Below are 13,623 nucleotides of genomic sequence, written 5' to 3' on the forward strand. Positions count from 1 at the left end.
CCAGAGGTGACTTCAAGGACACTATTCTGCTAACTGACAGAAGACATTCCTGAAAATGGTTCTAAGCCCTGGATTCCCAAGGGTGCCTCAAGCCCTATGTATTCAATTATTCTGACTTCAGTGTTCAAATTCTTCCTTTTGAGGAATTACTTGTGGGGCCTGGGAGAAATCACAACTTGAGGCAGGCTTAACTGCCACCGTGATATCACAGGCTTGTATAACAAGCTATGTGGCCCAGACAACTCTCTTTGAGAAAAAATATCATGGAGTTTCAATAAAAAGGTTCCTATGGTCTTTGGAAATTTTTGAAAAAGGTCAATCTGGGTGCAGGTACAGGCTCAGTAGTTTTCTAAGAACAATGGGTAGTGAATTCTAGAAGGTGAAAACATCAGAAGAGCCAAAAGTACTTTTCTGTGTTTTTATTCTGTCTTCTCTATAGCAAGAGGAAAATGTTGCAACAGTGAATTGTAACAAATCAGAAATTCTTTCTGGTTTCTCAGTGCTTCACTAAGTCTCTTTTGTTCCCAAGTATGTGGTTCCATCAGACTCCGAGGGAGAAAGGTTATGCCCCAGTGGTCACCAGCCAGATTTATTCATCAAAATTAGTATTTTGTAGGCTATGTTCATTCCCAGGGAGCCCAAGTAGGACTCTGCATCTACATTATTTTGAAATTTTAAGACTAAAAATATTACATTAAAATGTAACACAATTTTCAATTTGGCAAGATCACGGGTTTGTAGCATATGTTGCTAGATTATTTTTGTTTTCACTTACGTTATTTTAAAAGTAGCATTTTTATTTAAAAGTAATATGTGCTGCTGTTGGTTTTTAATGCAGGTTAATTTAATTCTGCTGTATAAACTACAGGTAGTTATTTAGCAATGAAACTTCAGTTATTAATTTGTATCACATAAAAATAATGTTTATATCTAACTAGGGCTTTATTAGCCCTAATAAAATAAACACAATCATCCTTTAGGGCCTTTTTGTTATCAGAGTTGCAAATCAACCAGATGCATTCATTTAAATTAGATTAAAGTCATTTAAAATGACATTTAAAATAATTATCAGAGGGTAATTTCACAAGGAATCAAATATCTGAAGTGAGACAATTTATAAATAAGATTGTCAGAGAAGAAATCAAGCCAATGACAAAATGTTTAAGCACAGGACTGAAATGAAGCCATCCATACTGGACTATATTCTTCATGGTATACTGACACCAAGTGGCTGGGTCATTTCTTTTTAAATTGTACTTAATATTAATCAGTATGAGAGCAGTAACCTTAATAGAGAAAAAAAAATTAAGAGGAAGAATAAAAGAGAGAGAAAAATAACCATCCCTAATCCTATCCCCTTGATCCTTTTGCCAGCAGTATTTCAAGTATTTCAAATAATTTCCAAGTATTTAACACAGAAAAGGGTTCACAAACAGAATGATGTACACACACACAGAACCTTTATAACTGAAAAACATTGTTTCTATCAGCTCTAATCATCAGAGCATTACCAAATGTGCTAGAAAAATCTCATGATATTTTCATTATTAATTTAATATCTGTGGTGCTAGGTCCATAATGAGACAATTCTGTCTCTGCTTGTTTTTCTCACCACACATACCTGGGTATACTCAGAAACTCACTTTATCTCTAATTTGGTAAGAGTTTTTATATAACTTATACACACTGGTATTGGACTTTAGAATTAGTCTTGCTGAAGACAGTGTGTTTAAATGAAAATTAGAAGGAGTTTAGAGTAGTTTTAAACAAAAAAAATGTAGTTTCCTATTCTTGGAAAAGAACTTGAAGCACATAACATAACTACATTCTGTGGCCCATCAGATGCTAGACTATTTGTATCAAATCTCAAAAGTGCTTGGTTTTAGTAATAATGTATTTTATCTGTTTCTGAGGGATGATACCAAATCTGACTCCTCAGTCTTTTCCCTCTATGTCTGCCTAGTGTGTTTTATTATTCTTTTTAAGTGACCACTCATTGAGTACTGATTATGCTCAAGGTAATGTACTAGATTTTACATGTTTTCTGTCATTTAATCCTTACAACAACCAAAACAGTTAGAAAATACTGTTGTCCTCGTTTCATGGATGAGGACACAGAGGCGTAGTAAAAAGGATAGATGACTTGCCCAAAGTCACCTAGGTAGAGGTCAAAGAGTGAAAATTCCCATCCAGTCCTGACATGTGGTCTGTGCTGGTCACTGGCTCTGTTAATTAAGAACCTCACTTCTGCAGCAGGATGGCTCTGGGTGGGGCAGGTGAGTTGGTCCTGCAAACAGCTTCTCCCATGCTGAGACCTAGCCACTGCTCCTCCAGGGGCTGGCCACAGTGTATGAGAACTGCCTGGCCTTGTAGGACTCCATCCCATACCACAATGGGCTGTGGTTGGCCTGACCCACTTAGCACTGACCCTAGAATCTTCCATCCTATGGTAACTTCCATGTGAAAGCCAGCTATTTTCTTTGATTATACAAGCAAGGCACGCTAATTGTAGGGTGCTTGAAAAGTATAAAAGAGTATGGAGAAGAAAGTGCAATTTTATACTTGTTCACAAACTAGAAGCAATCACTTTTTTAATGTATTTGTTAACAGTCTTTTGTGTATATCTGTACCCTAGTGGATATCATTCTCTTTATGATCTAAATATCGTGTCTTGTTTTTTCTTTTCTTTCAATATTGTGTCATGAACATTTCCTCTTTTTATTAAAAATTGTTCAAAACTGTCATAGCAATTTAATATTTCATCATGTTTGTACGGTATTCAATCGTCCCCCTATTGAGAAACTGTATAGCTTGGTGGTTTCAAACACCGTCTTTGGATTCAGACAAAATTCAAATCCTGGCTCCAGGAGTTGCATGGCTCTGGGTAAGTTGCTGAACCCCTCTCTGACCAGTTTCTTCATTTGTAAAACTGGATAATAACATAGTACTTCACCCCTGAGGTCTAATGGGATAGTTCATATCAAGTACTTGGTACTATGCTTTACACTAATTAAAACCTTAATAAGCATTAGCTATTGCTGTTATTGGGCTTTGAGATTGTCTCAAAATTCTTACTATTATAATTAGTTTTTGGATAAATATCATTATACATAAATCTTTTTTCCATATCTCTGCTTATTTACTAAGTCTAGATTTCTATTAGTGGAATTACTAATAGATTAATAGTAATCAATTAATAAGTATGGACATTTATAAGTGTTCTTTATTTACTTTTGCCTTTGCCAATCATGGTGTCAAAGCCACACTACCCAACGCCTACATCTTAAAGGTTTTGACCAGAGCTGACACAGGGACGTTTATAGACTTTTTTTTTTTTTTCAGTAGGCTCTAGATACAAGAGGAGACCTATTAAAAGAGACCAAGGGTATGTTTTTCAAATGGTTTTTCTTAACATAAACATCTCCTTTTGTGTTCTTTCTAATCTCCTTCTTCTAACAATCTTAGCTGTTCAATGGTGTTTATGTGCTGTCTTCCCAGGCCAGTTTAGTTCTAGGGTTGGAATTCAACATTATTGGGCTAAAAGTAAAGATTTGACACTATTCCCAGTCAGTCGTCAAAGCAGAAGATGATGGCCAGACCTATTGAATAGGCACCAGAAGCCCAGGGCAGGGAAAGTGATATGTCAGAACAAACTCATTACCACATCTGGAAAAACAAGTCAAATGATGAATCATTTTATGAGTTACAATGTCATCCTTGTGTAGTAAGAATAGGAAGGTGTGCCTAGACGTATCCACAGGATTATCTTCATGCTTATATTCCTAAACTCTAAGTACTTGGTATGTAGAGGGAGGAGAAAGTGAGAAATATATGTATGGTGATCATATGGTTAAAGAAAAAGATGAAGAAGAGGAAAAAGTGAAAAGCAGCAGCCAACTCAGGGAATTTTCCTAAGTCACATAGAATACACAGAGCCGTGGATCTGATGTCAAAGTGTAACAAAACCTTATGTGTAGGAATGGGCAGCTTCTGAGTCTTACTCAGTAGTTTAAGATTTTTCAAAAGTACCACTTTGCTCCCAAGCATAGCATGTGCCTATTCCTGAGTCTAAATAGTCTAGTAGACATTTGCTACTTTTTATTTGCTCAGCACCAGGACATATTTCCTTGTGGGCATCCTAGAACAGGTAAGAAGCAGGAAAGGCTTCCCACTGTGGAAGCCTCAATGGAACAAAGATTCCCTCTCCCCATTGCCAGCAAGTAGCTATAAGCAGATAACCTAAACCTACCTGAACAGATGATTTTCTCTCTCCACTGGCACACTACTCAGTTCCAGGAAATTATTTATAGCAGCAGCTATATGCAAGGTCTGGTAACAGTAGCACCACGGGGAGTCCAGGCAGGGCAAAAGACAGGCAGTGTTAGTGACCACAGTGCCAGCTATGGGGTCCTCACCAGAGTCTTCCAGACTACAATTTTGGCTGTGGTTCTGGCTTCTGCTCTCCTTTGTATCCTACTTGTGACTGTTTGCCTACTGATTTCTAGCTATCTTTCTAATATTTCTGCTTGAGAGGATTTATTTGATTGCTTTTTCTGGCACCAAATCACAATGACTAGTAAAAATTGCAATAATAGGTGGTGGGGTAGCTAGGTGAGGAAATGTGGTAGGACAAATAGTGACCTCCCTACCCCCCAAAAGTGTACATGTCCCAATCCCTGGAAACTTTGAATAGATTAATTTATATAGCAAAAGGGATTTGAGATGGGGAAATTATCCTAGATTATAGCAATGGGTACAATGAAATCACAGGAGTCCTTACAAAAAGGCAGTAGGGTCAGAGTCAAAGAGAAAGAGATTGGAAGATGCTATGCTTCTGGCTTTGAAGATGAAAGGTGGGGCCACAAGCCAACAAACGTAGGTGGCCTCTAAAGTCTGGAAAAGGCAATGAAACTAATTCTCTCCTAGAGCCTCCAGAAAGAATATAGCCTTGCTGATATCTTGACATTAGCCCCAGTGATACTGATTTTGGATTTCTCACCTCCAGAATTAAAAAATAATAAATGTGTATTGTTTTAAGCCACATAGTATTTGGCTAAAGTTTGTAATAACTTGTTTAAAGAGCAATAGGAAACTAATACTGGAGGTTATTACTTTCTCATAGAAAAGCATAATCTGTATTCTTTATTAGTGGATATTGTGAACCTCAGAGATTATAAAGCTCTTATACATTTTTTTTATTCTACAGAACTCTGGTTCTTTATTAGGGATAGGACATGAAGAAGATTAAATAAATCCATATTAAGAGTCTAAACTGATTAGTATTTCAGGGAACACTGTCTGTTTAAACCCGTTTAGTAACCATGAATGTACACATTTATAATCCATCTCAGTATGAATGAATCAGAAACCCCTAAATACAAATAATGGAATTTTTGAAAAGTACAATTCTGTGTAGTAGGCTTCTAATCTGTGTTCTATTTAATATCACTTATATTTAGTTCCACTGATGTAACATTTGTTTTCTTTTTTTCTCTTGTGGTCCCTAAAAATTCTGAAAAGTTAACGAGAATTTTTAAGGAGTCATTGGTAATGGAACAACCAATGCTGTTTTGTGAGAACAAAACACAATGTGATTTAATATCTTGCTCATACTTGCCTTCCTCTGGAGAATTGTCAAAAAAAAAGAATATGATTTCTCTGGGAAACCTTCCTACTTCAGGTAGCAATTCAAGCAAGTTAATTAATCATTATGAAATGTGACTGCCCTTCCCTCAGGCCTCTGACTTGTCATTAAAGGGATTATAGAGCCTATGCCTTTCCTTCATTGCAAAGAGATAGGTTTGCAGCAGAGTGGAACAACACTCTGGCTTAGCAGTCATCTTTTCACCTTTTTGTATATCAGTAGTATGGAATTTAGGGAACTGACTTTCACATTTTTGGTGTTGGTTTTCTACACTCACAAATTATCTTTTCTCCTTTGGGGCTCTTTCTGTACTGCTTAAAAACCCCAGGAATTTTTACAGTGACTTTGCAGGTTGGTGGTCTAGAAGCTTCAACTTCAGCAGCCCTCAGTGGTTCTCAGAGCCTCAGCTGAAGCCTCATATCCAGAGGCAGGGCAGGGGCTAGGCAGAGGCACAACGATTCTACATCCTGTGCTTCTGGGGATCCTAGGCTGCCAAGGTGGGGCTAGGGTGCTAAGCAACTCATGAAGCAAAGCGGTGGTCAGGAAGAAGAAGCAGAGATGTCCAGATAGTACTGTAGATAATGTCCTGAAATTCTCATGTACCCACCCTTTTCTGACCCCCTCAAACCCCTATTACTAAGGCAATGGCTTGGGCAATTTGGTCTCCCCCTTCCTGTCCACATTTCCTGCCCACACCCTATGCCATTTTTCATGACACTTCTCCCTCTTAAAGGGTGTGTCTAACCTCTAGAGCAGTGGTTCTTACACTTTACTGCAGAAGTTTCACTTGGCTAGAGGCTCAGCAATTTGCATTTTAAACTAGTACCCAAGCATTTCTAATGCAGATGGTCCACAGACTCCACTCAAGAAGCACTGTTTTCCAGACACTTTACTGGACCAGGCAGGACCAGCTGGAAAAACACATTATGAACTGCCCTGTAGTGGTCCTGTCTTTAACAGAGATACCTTTTCACCTATACTTTGTCTTCATCTCAGACTGCCCCATCCTATTCTTTATTCTCTTGGTTCCTGGAGTCTTATAGTTACATTTTCATTACCGTAACCCAAACCTGCTTCCACATCTTGTATTCAGGCCAGTATACAATTAGCTGATAGCATCCGTGGGTCCCTCCTTTCTCATGTATTTGCATTTTCATAACAAACATTACATTAAAAGTGAACTTTTGCTGGCATCCTTTTATTATTAGCTAATGTGTAGAGGAGGGTTTGGTTAGGTGGCTGAGGGGAGGCTGACACAAGGCCCTCTTAGGTGTCTTAGGAAGGAGACCGGTAGAGTTACAGTGCTAGAAACTTACAGTATGTGTTCTGCCCTGGCTTTACTGTTCCCAGCTTTATAACATTTAACAAAACTGCTTAATCTCCCTGGGCCTCATTTCCTTCTTCTGTACGATTGGAATAATAATTTTATAGGGCTTTAGTGATAAGTAAAGGACAATTCATATGTAAAATGCTTACTACATACCCAACACATCCAATAAATGTTAGCTATTATTTATTCATATTATTTATATTTATATATTTTATATATAACTTATGTATAACATATTTTATAATGTATAATATAAATTATACTATATTATATATAATTTATATTATATATTAGTATTTCATATTATTTGTATACATTATGTATACCAGGTAGAAAAATATGAGTTTCTAATCTAGAGAAACTTCTCCTGTGTGTTTGGTAAAGTCTAATATTATATTCTGAGGTTGATTTTTTTTTTTTTTTTTTAGTATAAGACTTTTTTTCTATTAAAGTCCAAATACTCTAAGGAAGGAGAAGAGAATAAGTCTAATAAATAATTTAACTCTTACATTAAATGGGTATGTTTGGGGTTTTTTGGACTAGGTTTTTAAAGACCAAGAAAAGTGATACAGGAGGATGCTGGGGTCTGAAGGATAAGCCATATCCACTGCATGATCTGCAGTACTATCTAGGCATAATTTTGAAAACACATTGCTTTGAGATAAATCAATTCAGTGATATACACATGAGGAATTTAGAGAGTAAAACAGCAAATTTCTGCATGGAGGGATCATTATTGGCTGGGCTGTCTTTCTTCATAAATAAGTAAACCTTTAATTACTGGGAAAAATTGGCTGGCCAAAAAGCCTCATTATCAAACAAGTTGGTTAACTAAAGTATTATAGAAACTGTATCTTTTAATATTTTCGATTGTGAAGCAATTCAAACTTCAGTTGTGAGGTTTGATTCTTACAAGCAGATAAGATATTTATAGTGCTATGTAATTTATATTTTTATCATTGTTTTTATTGACTGTCTTTTCTAAAATTCAGAGATCTTTGTCTCCTTTCTTTACTGAGATTCTACTAGTACATAGCAAGTGCCTGGTGCACGGTAGAGGCTAATTGAATATTTCATGAATCACTAAGTGAATGTCCTTTCTTAGATATCTTTTTAAAAAACAATTAATATTAAAGATTTATTGAAAAGCAATTTGGCAACTTGCATCATGCATCTTAAAATGTACTTAAGCTTAGATCCAATAAAATGTAAATACATAAGGAGAGTTTATATAAAAAGCTATTCTAAGGGGGCGCCTGGGTGGCGCAGTCGGTTAAGCGTCCGACTTCAGCCAGGTCACGATCTCGCGGTCCGTGAGTGCGAGCCCCGCGTCGGGCTCTGGGCTGATGGCTCGGAGCCTGGAGCCTGTTTCCGATTCTGTGTCTCCCTCTCTCTCTGCCCCTCCCCCGTTCATGCTCTGTCTCTCTCTCTGTCCCAAAAATAAATAAAAAACGTTGAAAAAAATTAAAAAAAAAAAAAAGCTATTCTAAGAAGTTTATTGACAATGGAAAAAATAAATAACCTAGAGATTGTTGCAATAGGGAAATGATTAAATGTATTATAGTGCATCCATACATTGTGTGGCCATTAAATAGTTTCTTTTAACTCAACAAGGTAAACTAAGAAAATCACGATATGAAACAATATACCACAACACCAATTATTAAGAAAAATGACATAGAAGGACAGATATCATATGCTTTCACTTATATAGAATATAAAAAAGAAAACAAATAAACAAACAAACAAAGCCTCTTAAATACAAAGAACTGGTGATTGCCAGAGGGGAGGTGGGTGGATGAAAGAGATAAAGGAATTAAGAGGTACAAACTTCCAGTTATAAAATAAATAAGTCATGGAGATGAAAAGTATAGCATAGGAATATAGTATATAATATTGTAATAACATTGTGTGATGACAGATGGTAACTATACTTATTGTGGTGAACACTGAATCCTGTACAGAATTATTGAATCAATGCTGCACTCCTAAAACTAATATATCATTGTATGTTAATTATACTTCAGTAATAAAACATATGTGCATAAGAAAAAACTGGTGTTAAATTCATTAAAATATAAACAGCAGTTATTCCTAGGTTGTATATTGCAATAAATTTGCATTGCTTTTACAAACAAAAAAAAAAAAGATAAATTTTCCAAAACATTTAATATTAGCACTTTCCTAACTCATATTCACTGTTTGTCATTTAATGTGTCTTGGAAGAAATTTGTACTAGAAGAAAAATTTATGGTTCCTCTGCTAACATATTAAATTGGATAGATGCAAGTTTTCAAGGATATTTAATTCTAAAAAGCAGTTTTGCCTTTTAAGTGCCCCCCCCCCCCCCACTGCCCACTTAGGAAACCAAGACTTTACATTTATACTTATTGTAGGGTTGCTGTGGTTTCTATTTTCTTCCATCTGATGTTTAAGACCCTTGCCTTTAAAGGAGAACATTTGTGGTCCTATACTTGTAGAATACTTTAGTAAGCTGCTCCTCCACTTTGATATAACTGGTTAAAGGAAGAAATCGATGAACTTCTGTTCTAGTTTAGGTGCTACCAGCCACTAGCAATGTGCTATTTAGCAAGTCATGCCTCAGTATTCTCATTTGTAAAATGGTGCCAATAGACTACTAAATATGGCTGATGTAAAGATCAAACAAGCTTATACATAGTAGTACTTTGCAAATGGTAAGTAAATGTTAGTTATCAGTTTGAATAATCTTGCTAGACATTTCTAAATTTCATTAAAAAAATTGAGCTATCAACTAAATTCTGACTATTATAAGATGCCACCTAAAGTACTAAGAACTTTTAACAATATAAACGTAAGAAAGAAAATATTAAATTAATAGCCAACTTTTTAAAAAGAACGGATACTCAAATTATCCCCTTGCATTGCAAATTATTCCCTTGGTAATGCATTTCTAAGATTTGGGCATTAGGGGGCGCCAAAAGAACTGTTTAGCTAGTCTGCCATTTCTCTCCCTCTGCTTATTTGGCAGCAATCAACATTTATAATGTCTGCCAAAGTGCTTTGAAAACATAAAACTCAGTTCCAACTCCTCTATTATAATAAAGATGGTATTAACAATCCTGTGATTATAATTAAGTGCTCTGAAAAGAAAAAATTCAGTCTGGGTATAAGCTACCTACAATAGGGAGACATCTTGAGGTTAATGGTGGTCATTATGGAGTATTAAGATAATTGTAATAGATTCACTTTGCTTACTATTGAAGCCTATTTGGCCAAGATTTTATTGAATGACATGTAATGGATAGAAAATTAAACTAATAATATTAAGAGCAGGAATATATCTAAAGATAAACAATAGGTCAGCTAGATCATGCTGAGAATTAAATAATCCCATGTTTAAGTATTTTAACTTTATGATTGCTTTGCGTACAGTAGGTAATCAATATTTATTGATATGATTTGATTTGTGTCTCTCTTTCATCAGAGTGGCCTAAAGAGTTTAATGTAACTCTTTTTTTTTTTTTTAAGTGTAGTTACCTTTTTTTTTTTTCTAAATGTTTATTTATTTTGGAGACAGAGCAAGAGACAGAGTGCAAGCCGGGGAGGGGCACACAGAGGGTGACAGAATCTAAAGCAGGCTCCAGGCTCCGAGCTGTCAGCACAGAGCAAGACCTGGGGCTGGAACCCACGAACCGTGAGATCACAACCTGAGCCCAAGTTGGACCCGTAACCAACTGAGCCACTCAGGTGCCCCAAGTGCAGTTGCCTTTTTAATTGGAAGTTTGTGTCTCTTAATTTCCTTTACATATTTCACCGGCCCCTCTGGCAACCACCGATTTGCTTTTTGTATTTATGAGTATGTCTCTTTTTTTGTTGTTGATTTATTAGGTTCCACATATAGGTAAAATCATATGGTATTTCTTTTTCTCTGACTTACTTAATACTCCCTAAGTACATTCATGTTGTAGTAAATGGTAAGATTTTGTGCTTTTTTTATAGCTAATATTCTATTTTTCCTGAATAGGCAGATCCAAAAAAATATAGTGAAAGCTGATGTCCAAGAGCTTTCTGCCAAAGTTTTCTTTTAGGACTTTAATGGTTTCCTGTCTTACATTTAGGTCTTTAATCCATTTTTTCTTTTCAAATTTTTATTTAAATTCTAGTTAGTTAAAATATAGTGTAACATTTGTTTCAAGAGTAGAATTTAGTGACTCATCACTTACATATAATACCTAATTCTCCTTATAACAATTGTCCTCCTTAATATCGATCACCCATTTAGCCTATCCCCCACCCACCTCCCTCTGTCCACCCTTGGTTTGTCCTCTATTGTTAAGAGTCTCTTATAGTTTTTTTCCTTGTCTCTCTATTTTTTCCCCTTCCCGTACGTTCATCTGTTTTGTTTCTTAAATTCCACATATGACTGAAATCATATAGTATTTGTCTTTCTCTGACTTATTTCACTTAGCATAATACACTCTAGCTCCATTCATTTTGTTGCAAATGGCAAGATTTCGTTTTTTTTGATGGCTGAGTAATATCTCACTGTGTGTATATGTATGTAGGGTGTGTATACACCAGATCTTTTTTTTTAATTTACTTGTTTATTTTTTAATTTACATCCAAGTTAGTTAGCATATAGTGCTATAACAATTTCAGGAGTAGATTCCAGTGATTCATCCCCTATGTATAATACCCAGTGCTCATCCCAACAAGTGTCCTCCCTAATGCCCTTACCCATTTAGCCCATCCCCCCTCCACAACCCCTCCAGCAACCCTCAGTTTGTTTTCTGTATTTAAGAGTCTCCTATGTTTTGTCTCCCTCCTTGTTTTTATATTATTTTTGCTTCCCTTCCCTTATGTTTATCTGTTTTGTATCTTAAATTCCTCATATGGGTAAAGTCATATGATATTTGTCTTTCTCTGATTGGCTGATTTAGCTTAGCATAATACCCTCTAGACCCATCCATGTTGTTGCACATGGAAGACTTCATTCTTTTTGATCACTGAGTAATACTCCATTGTATATATATAACACATCTTCTTTATCCATTTATCCCTCAATGGACATTTGGGCTCTTTCCATACTTGGGCTATTGTTGATAGTGCTGCTATAAACATGGGGGTGCATGTGTCCCTTCGAAACAGCACACCTGTATCCTTGGATAAATACCTAGTAGTGCAATTGCTGGGCCATAGGGTAGTTCTATTTTTAACTTTTTGAGGAACTTCCATACCGTTTTCCAAAGTGGTTGCACCAGTTTGCATTCCCACCAACAGCGTAAGAAGTTTGTTTTTGTTGTTGTTGTTGTTTGAGTTTAACATAATTATTAATAATGTGTTTCAAAAAATGATCTTAGATCATTATATGCCTCAGGATGTCCCAGGCTGCTTATAAGAAATGCTGACTCTTGAGCACCCCCCCCCCCACCCCTAGTACCTTAGACCTGTGAACACAGAGCCTCTGGGAGCAGGGACAGTGAACATGCATACTAGGTGGTTTTAATTGGCTTTTATGTCCAAGAATGTTTGAGAACCATTACCTAAATTACAGTCAGCCTTAACAAAATCAAAGCAAAATGACAATTTCAATGTCACCACCTGCCATACAATAGTTTTGTCAATTTGATACAAGTCAAGAAGAAAAAGTATAAATATATTTAAAAGAGACAGAGGTCAAAAGAAAAGCCTAAGAGATTAAATATATAAACACACTCACCTGTTTCAGTTGTTTTATGAAAAAAGGGTGAACTCCAGGACTGCCAGTACCTTTTACCTGTTTCTTGGCATCTCACTTGAAATATATACTTAGTGTTTGGTTCCAAGTAGAATTCTGACTGTTGCTCATATGTAAAATTGGTGTCAAATTCTTTAACCTAAAATGAATGAATAACAACAATGAAACAATACAGTGTGCTTTTAAAACAAATAATTATTCCATTTAGGCAGACATGTATGGAACACCTATTATGTTTCAGGCACGCTTCTAGGCCCTGGGAAAACAAAGAAGAATAGGGCACTTTATATAAAACATGACCATAAATAATCAAAGACATGAGGTCTAAACTTACAAATCATTTTCTGGGACACTATGACCTGCTATAAAACATAATGAAAAATGACCCCCCTAACAACCTGGTTCAGCTGGGAGAGAGAAACCAAGGCATTTACATACCTTCAGTATGTTCTGATAAGTGGATTGACTGGAAAAAGTGAAGCATGATTGAAAGGTAACCATAAAATGTGTCTAGAAATGCATTTAGGCAATAACTAGGAGGAAAGAGTTACCAAACACTCATGAAAGAGGAAGTTGAAAATGTCAAGGTTTAAAAAAGAAAGAAAGAAAGAGAGAAAGAAAGAGAGAAAGCCAGCAAGCTACCAACCTTCCTGAGAGATTCTTCTATGAAAACCCAATCTTAACATAAATCTTTAAAACCTTTAATGTACTGAAAATGTAAAATTCATGAAAATATCTGCTTGGGATCTGTCATGCTTCATATAAAGTATCATTCAGAGTTTCTATAAGCTGTGTCTCTACTCTTGGCCCTTGGAATTTACTGCTGTGTGAATATGATTGGCGGAACATTTGGGGGTCTCCTGGGATCCAGGAAAGATTTTACTTGTAGCAAAAGTTTCACTTTCAAATGCACTCTGCTTCTATTTGTTT

The 13,623-nt window shown here is 36.0% G+C and overlaps 1 protein-coding gene across 1 annotated transcript in view; it reads right to left on the reverse strand.

Moving 5' to 3' along the window:
* Window positions 1-13,623, reverse strand: part of IL23R (interleukin 23 receptor) — a 58,862-nt gene that overhangs the window by 11,865 nt on the left and 33,374 nt on the right. The window contains exon 6 of the mRNA XM_049617043.1: window positions 12,676-12,832. Coding sequence (XP_049473000.1) covers window positions 12,676-12,832 — 157 coding nt within the window. The remainder of the gene's footprint in view (window positions 1-12,675; window positions 12,833-13,623) is intronic.

The sequence above is a fragment of the Panthera uncia genome (assembly GCF_023721935.1).
Source record: "Panthera uncia isolate 11264 chromosome C1 unlocalized genomic scaffold, Puncia_PCG_1.0 HiC_scaffold_4, whole genome shotgun sequence".
In the NCBI taxonomy this organism is placed as follows: Eukaryota; Metazoa; Chordata; class Mammalia; order Carnivora; family Felidae; genus Panthera; species Panthera uncia.